General features: G+C 34.7%; 1 protein-coding gene across 1 annotated transcript in view; it reads left to right on the top strand.

Annotated features, from left to right (window-relative positions):
- FSIP2 (fibrous sheath interacting protein 2) overlaps positions 1 to 8,316 on the top strand; it is a 72,522-nt gene extending 64,206 nt beyond the window's left edge. Inside the window, exons 21-24 of the mRNA XM_055308324.1 lie at positions 3,618 to 3,664; positions 6,037 to 6,080; positions 6,840 to 6,909; positions 8,165 to 8,316. Of these exons, the coding sequence (XP_055164299.1) occupies positions 3,618 to 3,664; positions 6,037 to 6,080; positions 6,840 to 6,909; positions 8,165 to 8,316 (313 nt within the window). The remainder of the gene's footprint in view (positions 1 to 3,617; positions 3,665 to 6,036; positions 6,081 to 6,839; positions 6,910 to 8,164) is intronic.
- Positions 8,317 to 15,391: the final 7,075 nt, after the last annotated feature.

The raw sequence follows: 15,391 nt of genomic DNA, 5'->3' as shown, positions 1-15,391 counted from the left end.
TAATATTTGCCCTTGAAAGTGAGTGGGACTAAATTTCATGAGTTCCTAAAACCAGCAGGACTTAAAGTCTATTATTTTAAAAATCATCAGGCTTGGCTGTGGTGCAGCCCAGAGGTGTTAGGAAGCGGAGCCCCTGCCCTTAAAAAGACAGCCTGACAAACAGCCCATGCAGATACAGCCTAGAATCAGCAGTTTGAAAAATGCAGGGGACTGACAGGAGGAGAGTGATCTGCTCGTGTCAGAGAGTGTACCTGAGAGAGACAGGGATCATGAGGAGACCCCTCTGGGAACAAAGGAGATGTCAGGTGTCATGTCCCTCCCCTGCCCCCAGCATAAACAACGGCCACCTGTGGGAACCAGTACAACACTGACACTCCTTACCTAACTTGGTTGGATCAAGTCCCATCCCCCAACACTTCAGCAGATTTACTCTTCTCGGTCATGCTTACTTCACTCTTGACACTGCAAGCCCTTCCCCCAGAAAACCAGCACAAACTCAGTCAATACCATATCACCTGACCCCTGAGTATTTTGCAGGACCTCAGTTCCAGCGGCAATGGGGAAAGGTCTCACTTTGCAAGCAGACCACTGCACACCTTGCTGCCCACAATAGGCAAAGGCAGCCTCTGCAAACAATTGGACTAAAGAAAAAAGAGATGGTCTCTCTCTGCCTATGTCTCTGCCTCTCTTTGTGTCTCTCATGAATAAATAAATAAAATCTTAAAAAAAAAGAAAATGTCATAAACAAAAACGCATTTAATACACCTAAACTACTGAACACCATAGATTAGCCTAGCCTACTTTAAACATGCTCAAAACACATTAGTGTACAGTTGCACAAAGTCATCTAACACCTATTTTATGATAGAGTGTTAAATAAAAGGCAAAGCATAAGGAATATAATCAATGATAGTGTCGTATGGGGGCAGATGGTAGCTACACTTGTGGTAAACATGGCATAATGTATAAACTCGTCAAATCACTAGGTTGTACACTTGAAATTAATTTGAAATTAATATAGCGTGTGTCAACTATACTTAAATTTTAAAAAGTAATTAAAAAACTCATGGATTGGAAGATTTACTATTGTTATGATGTTAATAATTATACGAAGTATTCTACGTATTAGTATTTTTTTTAAAGATTTTATTTATTTATTCATAGACACAGAGAGAGAGAGAGAGAGGCAGAGACACAGGCAGAGGGAGAGGGAGAAGCAGGCTCCATGCAGGGAGCCCGATATGGGACTCGATCCCGATCCCCAGTCTCCAGGATCACACCCCAGGCTGCAGGCGGCGCCAAACCGCTGCGCCACCAGGGCTGCCCCGTATTAGTATTTTATAAGAATTATATTTGATGGCATTCTTTTTTTTGGCAGAAGTAGAAAAACATTCATTCTAAAACTGATATGGTCTCTCAAGGGACTCCTAATAGCCAAAACAATGCTGAGAAGAAAGAACAGAGTTAGATTTACTAATTTTAAAACCTACTGCCAAGACATGGTAATGAAAACAGCATGGTCCTGGCATAAAGACAGATATATAAAGCGATGGAATAAAATAAAAGGCCTATACATAGATTTTTCATATAAGACCAAATGATTTTTGATAAACATGCCAAGGCCATTTAATGGGAAAAGGATATTCTCAACAATGGTGTTGGGAAAACTAATAACCACACACACACACACACACACACACACTGAAGTTAGACCCTTACCTTATACCAGATATAAAAATTAACTCAAAATGGATCAAAGATCCAAGTAAAGCTATAGACCTCTTATAAGAAAACATGGGGGGAAGGAGCACATGGGTGGCTCAGTTAGTTAAGCACCTGACTTTTGATTTCTGCTCGGGTCATGATCTCAGTGTTGTGAGACTGAGCTCTGCGGTCAGTGGAAAAGCCACTTGGGATTTGCTTTCTCCCTCTCTACCCCTCCTCTGCCCCCTGCTAGTGCACATGTTCTCTCTCTCTCTCTCTCTCTCAAAAATAAACAAAAACAACCAAAACACACACAGGAAAAAGCTTCATGACATTGGATTTGGCAATAATTTCTTGGATATGACACTAAAAGCACAAGCAACAACAAAAAATTTGCATAAACTGGACTCCACCAAAATTAAAATCTTTTAGCTCCAAAGGATAGAGTGAAAAGTCAACCCAGAATGGGAGAAAACTCTTGCAAATAATCTATCTAATAAGGGTCACTATATATAAAGAACTCCTGTAACTCAATAACAACAACAAAAAAAATCAAACAACTTGATTAAAAATTGAGCAAAGGACCTGAATAGATATTTCTTCAAAGAAGATATACAAATGGGCAATAAGTACATGAAAAGATATTCAACACCACTAATCATTAGGAAAATGCAAATCAAAGTCACAATAAGATACTGTTTCACATCCATTAGGGTATCTCTTGTCAAAATAGAAAACAAAACCAAACAGAAACAGAAAATGACAAGTGTTGGCAAGAAAGGGAGGAAATTGGAATCCTTGTACATTGCTGTTGGGTAATTAAAAATGGTGCAGTTAAAAAAATAAATAAATAAATAAATAAATAAATAAATAAATAAATAAATAAAATAAAATAAAAATGGTGCAGTTATAAATAAAATCTTTAAAAAGGGGGGGGTGGGGATGCCTGGGTGGCTCAGCAGTTGGGCATCTACCTTTGGTTCAGGGTGTGATCCCAGAGTCCCGGGATCAAGTCCCACATTGGGCTCCCTGCATGGAGCATGCTTCTCCCTCTGCCTATGTCTCTGCCTGTGTCTTTGTGTGTCTCATGAATAAATAAATAAAATCTTTTAAAAAATTAAAAAATAAAAATGGTGCAGTTGCTGTGGGAAACAGTATGACAGTTTATCAAAAAATAGAATTATCATATGACCCAGCAATCACACTTCTAGATATATACCCCAAAGAGTTGGAAAGAGTCACTCAGGTATTTGTACACTCGTATTCATAAGCAGCATCATTAACAACAGGTAAATCACGGGAGCGAGTCAAGAGTCACTGATAAATGAATGGTTAGGCACAATGTGGAGTACTCAATTCAATAGAATATTATTAAGCCTTAAAAAGGAAATTTTGGTACATGCATTGCATAGGAACCTTGAAGACATTAAGCTAAATGAAATAAGTCAGGCACAAAAGGACTGTGTACATGATCCCGCTTACATGAGATGCCTCAGGTAGTCAAGTCATAGAGGCAGAAACCAAAATAGTGGTCACTGGGAATAGAATGAGAGGGTAATGTGGTGTTAATATTTAATGGGTTCAGAGTGTCAGTGGAGGAGGATGAAAAAGTTCTGGGGAATGGATTGTGCTGATGGCTGCATAATAATGAGAATGTATCCAAGCACAGAACTGTACACTTAAAAATCATTAGGTGGCAAATTTCGTGCTATGTATATTTAACCAAGATTTTAAAAGTGGGGGAAAAGTCAATTGAAAAGTGATTTCATTTGGTTTGGAAACTCTGTGATAAATTATTTCAGGTTTTCTTCCATATGAAGAATAACTGACAGGTTGTTCATTTGATTAACCAGTAATTTCTTCACGTTCAATTAAGACACAGAAAATGAAATGTTCTCTTTCTTTTGTTTTAGTGAGACTGAAGATTTCACCACAGATTCAAGCAACAAATTATTAGAAGGTTAGATTTACTATTTTTCTTAAATTAGAAAGCATTCGAAAGGAGACTGCTCTACTGCTTTAATGAACTTTTTAGTTATTGCCTTTGTTTGTTTACTGCTTTGATGAATTTTTAGTGATCAAACCTGGGGTTGATACTTTTTCTTTTCCTGTGAATTTACCTATTTTTTGGAAAATAATCCAGCACTACATCACTCAGGTGTTAAAATGAGCCAACTCATTTGCTTTTGCCGAATTGCTATCAAGATTTTATTAATGATTTTGCCCAAGCAAATGGTGACATTGTGAATTCACATTTACCATGCTCATATGAAAGATATTCATAAAACAAGAATGCATCACACAATAGTTTTATCCATTATACTAGGATTTAATGATTTCTTACCCTTCCTTTGTACTTAGCCCTACCAAAATGTACAATATATATATATATAATGTGTGTGTGTGTGTGTGTGTGTGTGTGTGTGTGTGTGTGTGGAGGGAGAGGTTTTGAGCTAAATTTATTTTCTCACATTAATATCTGACTAGTATGGATTTAACTTTTTAAAAAAATATCTATTAGTACCTACTCCTTGGAACATTCATGAGAACTTTTTGGTTGTCTATTTTTTGAAACCTCAGAGAATCAATGTGGTTCTAACAGTGATCGTACATACAAGAGGGAGAATGTTATGTTTATTGCAAAGTGGCCTCAAAATCAAACCAAAGGTTTACCATTGGCTATTTCAAACACACAACCCACTCAAGGAATTGCTTCAAAAACATATTCTCTCAGCTTGGAAGTAAAATGATTTTTTTAATTAAGATGATTCCTAGAATAGCAATAAATATGCCTGAATTCCATGAACACACCATGATCAGATGATGTCACAATAATCACTGATCATAGCTGTAGGATGGAATCATTAGGCTGCCAGAGTCAGAAAGAAACCATCATGTTACCCCATCTCCTCTGGGACACCAAGAACCTAAAACAGGCATGTAGTAGGAAGACCATTTAGTAAAATGAGAGAAACAATGGGAATAACTTATGAGAGGCACAAGAATTCTCTTTTAGTTGTTTTGGGATTGAGGTACCCATTAGATATTCAAGTTGAGGTGTCACATCTGAAGCAATAGGATGTTTAAGATTGGAGTTTCATGGAGAGGTTAGAGCTGGAAAGTTATATAGTTTCCTATAGATATACAACTTAAATCTGAATATCTGAGTTCCTCAATTAACAGGAATTTTTCTGTGACTTCTCATTAAAACATAGTGTATCCTGGGAAGTGGACAGCCATTTAGCCTGGAAAATTAAAAACTTGTATGACATGGAATGATAGCCCTGGAAGTAAACCCAACACCCTCAGTCATTTTAAAGTAAACATCAGTTCAATTATGTACAATATAGAGATGGGCAGTTTAGAAAGATTATCAGCAATAAAATTTTACCAATACTGTTGGATAAGTGCAATAATCTGTCCCTCTCGTATTTGGGTTCACTGAGGTTTTACTACTACTTTTCTTCCCAAAGCCTACATTGACCTAAAGGATAACGCAGAGAATGACCACTTGTGTTGGCCCTTGACGATTGCATGTCTATAAAATACACAATTTTTATATGTAAGATATCTCCTTGCATCCTTTTTGTGAGACAAGCAGGGAAGATGGTCTCATTCACATTCTACGCAATGAGGAAACAGAGTCAAATAAGTTAGATTCAATTTGCCAGTGTCCACACAGCTCTAAGCAGTGAAGCTAAGACTCAAATTCAGATTTTCTGCTTCCCTAGTGGTGAGTCTTTGTGAAATGTTCACATCATCTCTTACTCCTTCAGCTAAATTTGTTTAACAGGCATAGTAACCTTCCCTGGAACTCAGGAAGCTCTTGGTTCTGCAGCACTTCCTCTTGATAGTGTCTCAAAAGTCTCCTGGTTCTCACTGAAAGCATTTCATAAGACCAGCACTTTCCTGTTTGTTCCAATTATCTGCTTTTAATTAGCTATGTAGAATCAAAGAGCATTAGAGCTGGGAGGCCTCTAGGAATCATCTATAAGGTAATCCCTCAATTTACATGTAAGCAAATAGGCCTATAGAGATTGGATAGTTGTGCAAAGATATGTGGCTACTAAGTTACAGAGGCTGCCTCTCCTACCAAGTCATGTCATCTTTCATAATTCCTGAAGGAAAGTCTAAGACATGCCTCAGAATTCTGGGGATCTCTCCCATTTCAGTTTTGTTCCCATGGTCTGTACACTGAAAGTAACAATTTCTTCTACCTGCCTGAATTCTAGAACTCTCTGATGAAAAATAATAAGACCATGTATGTCTCAATATTATTCATGCCTCCAAAAGAAAAATAATATTTTTCCTTCCTCCCCCCACCCCCAACAGGAAATTCTCAGGAGCAAAGGCCAGAGAATTCAAACAGTCTTAAGGTAAATATTCTTCAATAAACTGTAATTGCAGGATGTCTTGGTGGCTCAGCGGTTTAGCGCCGCCTTCAGTCCTGGCTGTGATCCTGGAGACCCAGGATCGAGTCCCACATCGGGTTCCCTGCATGGAGCCTGCTTCTCCCTCTGCCTGTGTCTCTGCCTGTTTCTCTCTCCCCCTCTCTGTGTCTCTCATGAATAAATACATAAATAAATCTTAAAAAAATAATAAAATAAAATATAAAATAAAATAAATAAAATAAATAAAATAAAATAAAAATATAACATAATTGGCATACAGGAGGTCCAGCTGACTATGAGCCCAGTTTTCAAGGTCAAATCAGGGCTTAGGTGGTAGACGTGAGGAACGTCAGAGGTGCACCCCTATTCCCAATTTCCTCCTGCTCATATCTCTCCCTCTGGTTGAGGCCTGTCCATGGGACTGGAGAAATCCCCTAATTAAAATTCTCACCTTACAGTTAAATTATTCCTTGCTTAAGTGCACAGAATAAGCCTGGGCATCATTTAATGGTGGCTGAGGCCCACATTAAAGACAAGGGTAAATCCTAGGTGCCATATTTGGCAAAAATTATGAGCCCAAGTCTCTGAGAATAGTTCTGAGATTTCAGAGAACAGAAAACTAATTCATGTAAGGTTCTACATAAACATACATGGCTGTACTACATCTTCGGAGGGATTTCTAAGTATCTTTAGTCTATTGTGTCCAATAAAACATTAAGTATGTACTTTGCTTTGTCTTGACAGTTTATCACCATCTTTGAAGGAAACAAGAATATTCATGGCAGTGGGTATTCCTCAAAAGAAGTCATTTCAGGTACAAAATACATATCCTTTAACATTCCTCTTGGAATAACTGGCTCCTGCCTTGCAAAATTGACATCTATTATCCATATGAGATTGAAATAATATTATGTACATGTATGTGTGTATAGTAAATTGCAGCTTATTATGAAGTTCTTTGACTTTAACCTCAAACCACAGTAATAACTAATGGAACTAACATTTATTAGGTACCAGATTTATCTGCATTTTATTGAAGAGGAAAGTGAAAGTCATTGAAGAGAAAAGTGAGAGTAGGTTACTCAAGGTCACCGCATAGCTAAGCTGCAGAGCTGAGGTTCAACACAGATCTGCCCAACTTCAAAGCTTAAGCTCATTCAGTATGACCATGATTCATACATTCAAATGCTCACGGGAGCCAGACAAGTAATATAAACAAGAGAGGAGGTAGGTTGAGTAGGGGTCTCTGGTGCACTGGAGATGGCATGCCCCCTCTATAGGAGGGAGCTGGACTCAGGTCCAGTCACTGACAAACTGGGTTGTTGCTAGATCTCCAGTTCAAGTCTTGGCATTTTTCAAAACAAGCTGGAGATGAAAGTTTTATGTGAAAATTCCCAACTTTTAAATTTTATCAAATAATTCAAAGCTTTTGTGAAATATTTTTGTGGACCAAACAAAACTTGTCTACATCCCTTACACCATCCTAATCTCCCTCTGTCAACCATAAAGCCCTAATTTACAAAAGAGAAAACGGAGGTAACAATTGCCTGAGTTTACAAAGTCAACAAATGGAGAGCTCTCAGAGCTCAAAAACAGATCTTCTGACTTTGATCCTCCATTCTTGTTTTCCTCCATAAGGTGGTTCCATATTGTAGCCGCTGCATCGCAGAATGAGCCCCATATTGGGTAATGACCAAAGTTAGTCTATAGCTTTGCTATGAAAAGAACTATCAACAGACAAACACAGGGGTTCACTAATCTCTCTAGGGATGAGTTTCACATATGTCATTAACCTATGATACTAGCCACCCACAGGTCTTGAACAAGATAAAGGGAATCTAATAATAGATGCATATTTGAGAAAGTGTCCTCAGGAGATATCGTTCTTCCTATCTCCCTCACAAGAGTGTTAGAAGGATCAAATCAAGAGTCTATGTGTTTTTAAATCCCATAAAGTATTTTAAAATGTCTCTTTCTGAATTCTATCTGAATCATCAATGCTGTAGTATAACTTCTCTCAGTTAGAATGTCTAATAAATAGCCATATTATTTTTCTGCTTTGTCCACAGAAACTGCCAAGCCTAGTATTTCCAAACAAGGATCTAAAATGCTGGCGAAGGTATCTTCAGCTCTGTCAAAGGTGTTTTCTCGAACTAACACCAATATTTCCAAACCTTCCTCATCATCTCACCAGGATGAGCATGAAAGCTTTTATACCTGATGCTTACTTTCCTTAGAAAATAAAGTGGTTTTTACAGCAGAACATAATGTCCTATGAGGTGATGTTTATAATACTAAGCAAAATTTTAAGAGCAAAGAAAAGTGCAATAGTGATCTGGGTAAGAGAAAGTTTTGATGAATGCTTTTAATAAGCATCTTGGTATGAGAAGAGGCAGGGCATTAGTATTATATGTGTACCATAAGGATAGAGACAAAAAAAAAATGAACCTAGTAGCCAGTCAGCACTAAGCATAAAAGTATACCCAATATATAAAATCAGTCTTTCCCATCCACAGGTAATGTCTCATCAGTTTGTAAAATACCTCCCAAGCAAAAAGATAAAACACAAAGAAATTAATTACTGTGGATAAAATACTATGTATGCATAGAATGACTCCTGTAACTCAAAAACAAACAAACAAACAAAACAAAACCTTTTTCAGAAAAGAGAAAGGTATTTTGTGGATAAAAATACCATCAATAAGTAAATTGTTGGTCAGCAGTCATTAAATCCTTTATATAAATATTTTTCATGAATATAAATAAAGGCTTGATTTGTAAGAACATAAAAAGTAATGAAAATTTAACAGGAACAACTGCCACAGTGATAAAAGAAACTTTTCAAAATCAGTTAACGTGCTACTCTTTGATACAGATTCAACTTCAGCATGTTTGCCACTAGAATCCAAGAATCTTGTTTAAAAGATCCAGAACAGCAAAAAGTGTCAATCATCATCACTATCTACCCTAATGCTGAGTCATGAATTTTTAGAGATTGTGACATCTCTTTTATCTAAAATTTTCTTGACAGTAGCCAGTGCTAAAGTAGAAACATCTGAGAAAATTTTGTTTTACAAAATTGGAGTTTAATAAAGTTAGTGAGGTTATGATAGGGAGCTCCAGAGAAAAGGATGTGTTTATATGGTAGAATTTCTACATTCTAACGATAATGAAGTTATTCAATTAGTAATTTAGTCTATGATAATCTCAAATTATTTGATCTCAAAGATCACACAAAATAATGTAACTTGTAGATGTTTTCAAAAGTGATAGTTGATGAGAAATGACTGGCAGTCCAGAACTATTTTTAAAAGAATTCTACCAATGGGCTTAAATCGACAAGTATTAATTGGAAGTTTCCTTACAGATGTCATCAGAACCACCGATGTTTGATATCTTATGCTTTTAAGCTGTCTTTTAACATAAGATTTTGCTGTAAAAATGTTTATCAAAGGTTTTATCCACCTTTTCAAAAGCTGATAAGAAAATAAATCTCTCCCAAGGGAAATTTAGTTGGATTTCAAGGCACTCTGATTCACGTAGTTCTCAGATACTTTTTATGTAAAGGGCAAGACAATAAACACTGTAGGTTTGCAGAGTATATGATCTCTTTCCAAGCTATGCCATTGTGCCTTTGTAGCACAGAAGCAGCCATAGAAAATATATAAACAAATAATGTGGCTGTCTGTGATCCAGTGAAATCTTATTTACAAAGAGTAAAACTTGAACTTTAATTTTCACATCAAAAATATCATTCTTCTGATTTTTTTCAGTGATTAAAAAATATAAAACTATTTTTAGCTTGCAAGCTGGTCAAAAAGAGATGGCAGGCTAGATTTATGCCATTGGTGGTAGTTTGTTCAGCCATTTAATGTAAAATATAAAAATTTGGGACCCATACATTAATTGAGAGTATGATATGAAGGACACAGAATTTTCTAAAAACAATAAACTTTACTAGTGAAGTACATTACAAAAAAATGAGTGATTATTCAAAAACTCAGTACATAAATTTCAAACATTCATCTCTTTAGTGATTTAGTTATTGAATATATTGCCAAGAAAGCACATAACCTTCCATTAAAATATACCTTGAGTTAGAAAAAGAAAAGTTAGACCAAATTTAATTTGAAGCTGAATTTCTAGTGAAAGTTATTTCTTACCTTGGGAATAGCTAGTCAAAATCAATCTACTAAATGCTACTAAGGTATTCATTTAATGCTACTAAATTATACATTTTTAAATGGTTAAAATGGTAATCTTCTGATAAAATGGTTGCTTTTATCATAATAAAGTTTAAAAATATTTTGAAAAAGAAACCACACAAATTCTGGAGGTAAAGACTCCAATAACAAATAAAAAATTTACTAGAGGTGTTCAACAGCAGAGTTAAGCAAAGAGAAGAAACAATCACTGAACTTGAAGCTAGGACAATTGAAATGATTTAGTTTGAGGATCAGGAAGAAAACGAATGAAGAAAAGTGTATATAGCCTAAAGGACCTATAGGAGATCCCATGAAGCAGACTAAAATATGCAGTATGCAAATCCCAGAAAGAAAGGAGGAAGAAAAAGGGACAGAAAGAAAATTTGCAGTATACCTTCATATATACCACAAATCTTTCCTTTTTTTTTTTTTTTTTTTTTTTTTTTTTTTTTTTTTTTTTACTGTGTCCTAAAGCCAGATGTCCTCAAGTTGCTAATTTTATACACCAGTTTTAATTTAGGAGCTTAGCTGGTCAACAATTTTATCTCATACTCTATTTTTGGAAAAGCATAGATTTGATGACCAAATGCAATGTGCAATTTTCCTCAGCATGGTCAGAAATGCATATAGAAGAAAACTTTAAGGCATTGTTTTCTTATATCAAACTCTTCTTTGTCTAATATCTAACTTGCACTTTTTCCTAAAGGTGATCTATTACTGAACCAACAGATTATTGCATAAATAGAATTGTGAGTTCTTATTCAGATATCTAAGAAGATCTGATTTCATCTGCTGCTTATAGTCAGTTAAAGCAATTAAAAATATAATTCTGAGATATAATTTATGAGTTTGCTAAGATAAGGCCCTTGACAACATTGACTACTTAAGCATTCCTCCATTCCCCAACTCCCTAGTAAAGTCAGTTCCTAGACCTACCTTTTCCATCTGCTTCCCCATTCCTGTTTCCCTAATTTCTACTTTCTTTTCTTGAGACCTACTTTGCTGTGCAATGATATGATGGATAAAATTGTTGCTAACGTGTTAGATTCTTTAAATGGGAGACAGGCACTTAGCAAGAGGGCCTTTGCACTCTATTCCTTTTTACTTTAGGCCCTTATTTTTCTTTTTAGTGTACAATTTACCCAGTTTATAAATAAATCTTAACTCTTCTTAAACTTGTAAACACGATTTATAATCTGTCACTTAAATGGTTACTTGCAAATATAGTAATTTATGTTAGAATTGAAAGCACTACTTTTACTCATATTTTTTGTTTAATACTAAGTCTATCATTTTGGCAGTGTGGAATTACAATAAACATTTACCACAGTTTACAAATTTCATTACGCAAATTCTTTAAGATATTTCAAACTACATGAAAAAAATAGTCTATTTTTCTCAAGCATTCAAAATATCTACATCTCAATCTAGACAACAAATGCTTCCTACTAATCAAACTTTTAAATGTAAAAAATTGGATTTTTAAATTAGAAAAAAATTCTAAAGTATTTCAAATAAAGCATAAAGAAAACATAATGATTGTAAAATTTGTCAAGTACAGCCCCACACACATATACAGATAAGTATTATTATGATTGCAAGAGAGTTTTAAGTGTTGTGACCAAAAACAAGATTTTTGGTGATGGATTTCATTGGTGGGTATCTAATATGAGAGTGCCTGAAATGACTGAAGGTTGCCAGAAACAACTCAGTGGTCACCATTCTAAGGACCGAACCAATCTAAGAGCAGTGATCATGGAGGCACCCCAACTGACAATATTTACTCAAATGAAAAGTTATCTTCAAAAGACTATTTGTTCTCTGACACATTATTTAATGGACTGAATATATAAGCAAAAGAGACTACTTAAACAGGAAAGACTTAAGATGCTATAGATTAAGTAGTTTATTTCCCAATAAGCAAAATGTGATTCCACAAAAGTCCATAGAAAGGGATATTAGAAAATTTAGAGAAAGACAAAGAGACTAATGTTTTCTCTGAATGCCTGAGTATCGCCTGAATAAATTTGCAAAGGTTGTGTCTGGAACTTTTGGCTATGGCTTTGAAGAGTTTAATAAAATCCTCCTCTTCCTCAAAAAAAGTATAAAATTAAATGAAATTGTTAAAGCGAACAATGTGAGGAATATGAAAATAGACCTAGGGCAAACAGAAAATTGGGAAGGGGTTATTCATAACAACCTGCCATAATTTCAGGTAAGAACAGAAAGACCTGCCATAATTTCAGGTAAGAACAGAAAGAGATCTGGTTTTGCATAAGGCTGCTCCTATCATCTCTCTCTCCAATTTGGTCACCTGGGACAGTTTTTTTCCAGGCATGGATGACCACCATAACCAGAAGCTTTTTTCTAGAACAAGCACATGATTTGAGGCAGAAGGTAAAAACCTGAGGTGATTTTCTCATTAATGGTAGTAAACTAAGTAGAAAAGAAAGGAGAAAAGCTGACACTGTGCTAGGACTGGTTTGTAGTCATGGTTGGTACACAGAGAGCTCTGTGGGGATTGGCTTATAAGGTGAGATAAGCTATCCGCACATTCCTGGCTAACTAAGACACTAAGTACAAGCATCGGGGATACTTGAGAGACCCTGAGATCTTGGATACTGAGGTACCTCAGATACTAAAGAAGTGAAAGCCCAGAAAGAATAGAAGATTGGCTGTATTTTTAATGGATTCTAACACACATACATGATTCAAGTGAGGTTTAAAGCCTTAAGGACTTAAGGCATCTGAGCATATCCTCTTCCCCAGTCATTGACTGATACATAGCTCCACAGCCCCAGAAGTGACCATTAAGATACCAGGCTAAGAGCTAAATAAATAGAATAAAAAAATATGAGGACAAAAATATCCAGATACATTCTTTGAGGTGACATATTTTATGACTTAATCCAGAAAAGTTACCAAAAAAAATTTTAAAAACAAAGGAAAATGAATTTAAAAATGTAAAAATAAAGCAGACTTGTTGTATTACCTAAAATGTACAGTTGTCAGTAAAGTTAGGAAACATGCAAAGAATCGGGAAATTGTGGAGGGCTGTAAGAGGGCCCAGATGTTGGACTTAAGAGACAAAGATTTCATCCATTATGTAAATGCTTGAAAAATTGAGATAGCATAAAATGACTCAATGAATGGGGATTGGCTACTTTTCTGTTATTTTTAGTTTAATTACATTGCAGTCTGAGAGTGGACATTATGTGATTTATATACTTTTGAATTTGTGAAGGTGTACTTTATGGTCTATTTTGGTGAGTGTTTACTGTATGCTTGAATGTGTATTCTGTTGTTGTTGGATTAAGGAGTCTGTAGATGTCAGTTAATTATCCAGTTGATTTTCCTTATTGATTTTCTGCCTGCTCAACCTATGCATTTATAATAGAGGAGATTGAAGTCTCCAACTGCAATAGTGGATTCATCTATTTCTTCTTGCAATTTCATTAATTTTTGCCTCGTGTAGTTTGTCACTCTGTTATTAGGAGCACACATGTTTAGGATGTTACATCTTCTTGGAGAACTGACTCCTTTATCATTATATAATGTCCTTCTTTACCTCTGGTATCTTTCCTTCCTTTTAATTTTACCTCTAAAATTAACATAGCTACTTCTGCTTTCTTTTGATTAGTGTTAGCAAGGTATAGTTTTCTTCATATATTTATTATTAATCTATATGTATCTTTATATTAAATGAAGTTTCTTATAGACAACAACCGTATAATTTTTTACCCACTCTGACAAATCTCTGCCTTTCATTTGGTGTATTGATATTCAAAGTAATTATTAACTATAAAGGAAATTAAAGATCAAAACCCAGTAATCTTACCAAACTTTATAGATAATATTTTATCAGATAAATGTCAGAGCCTTTACTGGCAAATAAACTGGTACAAATATTGCTATATTATAAATTAAATTTATCATTTGAAGTTCTCAAAAGCACTAAATTATAAACACTCCAACATAACAGGAAAACTGTGCTCTCAAATATTTCTATGCTATAACACTTAAAAAACTAAGAATGCAAAAAAAACCCCAAAAAATTTAAAAAATAAAAAAAAACTAAGAATGCTCTCTAAGCTTTCAAAAGTTGAAAAGTATAATGAAATATATTTTGTGAGGAAGATTTTTTTGTGATAGTACATTTGGTAGTTGGCCTTTACTTTAAATAAAATCACATTTGGAATTTCTAAGAAATATCTTAATTCAAAATTTCTTACTGAAATTTTAAGAAAGTTATAGCAGAGAGGTAAGTTGGGGAAAATGGAGAGTTATGATAATTAAATTATTTGTAATGCATAAAGCACTTAGGGTAGACTGACACACAGTAAATTTAATAAATCCAGAGATACATTATCACTCAGACTTCATGGAATTTTATACTTTCAGTGGATTCTTTTACATAAATTAAAACTAAAAAATCTGACAAATATATAAAAAATGTAGACAAAAATGTGCATAGTGTTATAATTTTAAATAGAATGAAATTTAACCATTGTTAATTTTAATATTTGAGTTCAAATAAATTATCATCCAGTCATCTAAATCAATTCCATTACAAACAACTTGCTCTTAATGGGCAAAGTAACATCATTATAACTTAAGTTTATTGGACTATCAAAATATCTTGACCCAAAACATCAGAATGAAGTCTGTTTTTTAGAATTTTATTATGTGAATACCTAATTACATTGATCTTCCTTGTTTTTTATTAAACCTTTTTAAAATATACTATTGTATATTCCTTCTATTATGAAATGCATGTTCAAAAAACATAATTTTTGGTCAATCCACATCTAAGCATTATAATATGGTGGATAATTATGCAGAGTTGGGAAACACACATACCTACATGCATATTCCCTCTCTGTCATCTACTAAGTTTATTATCTCAGTAACAAAGGTTACTTACTCTCACTGAAATATTCTTATTTCATAGAGATGTTGTGAAAAAATTATGGAGACATGTAATGATGTTCAATTAATGTTACTTTGAATTATTATCAACTACTGATCTTGTTTAGCAGTTTCATTTTACAGATGAGAAGACAAAGATCCAGAAAAGCGAATAGGCTTATC

This window comes from Nyctereutes procyonoides, unplaced genomic scaffold (assembly GCF_905146905.1).
Source record: "Nyctereutes procyonoides isolate TBG_1078 unplaced genomic scaffold, NYPRO_anot_genome, whole genome shotgun sequence".
Taxonomy (NCBI): domain Eukaryota; kingdom Metazoa; phylum Chordata; class Mammalia; order Carnivora; family Canidae; genus Nyctereutes; species Nyctereutes procyonoides.
The sequence above is the reverse complement of the archived record's forward strand: the minus strand, read 5'-3'. Positions and strand labels throughout refer to the sequence as shown.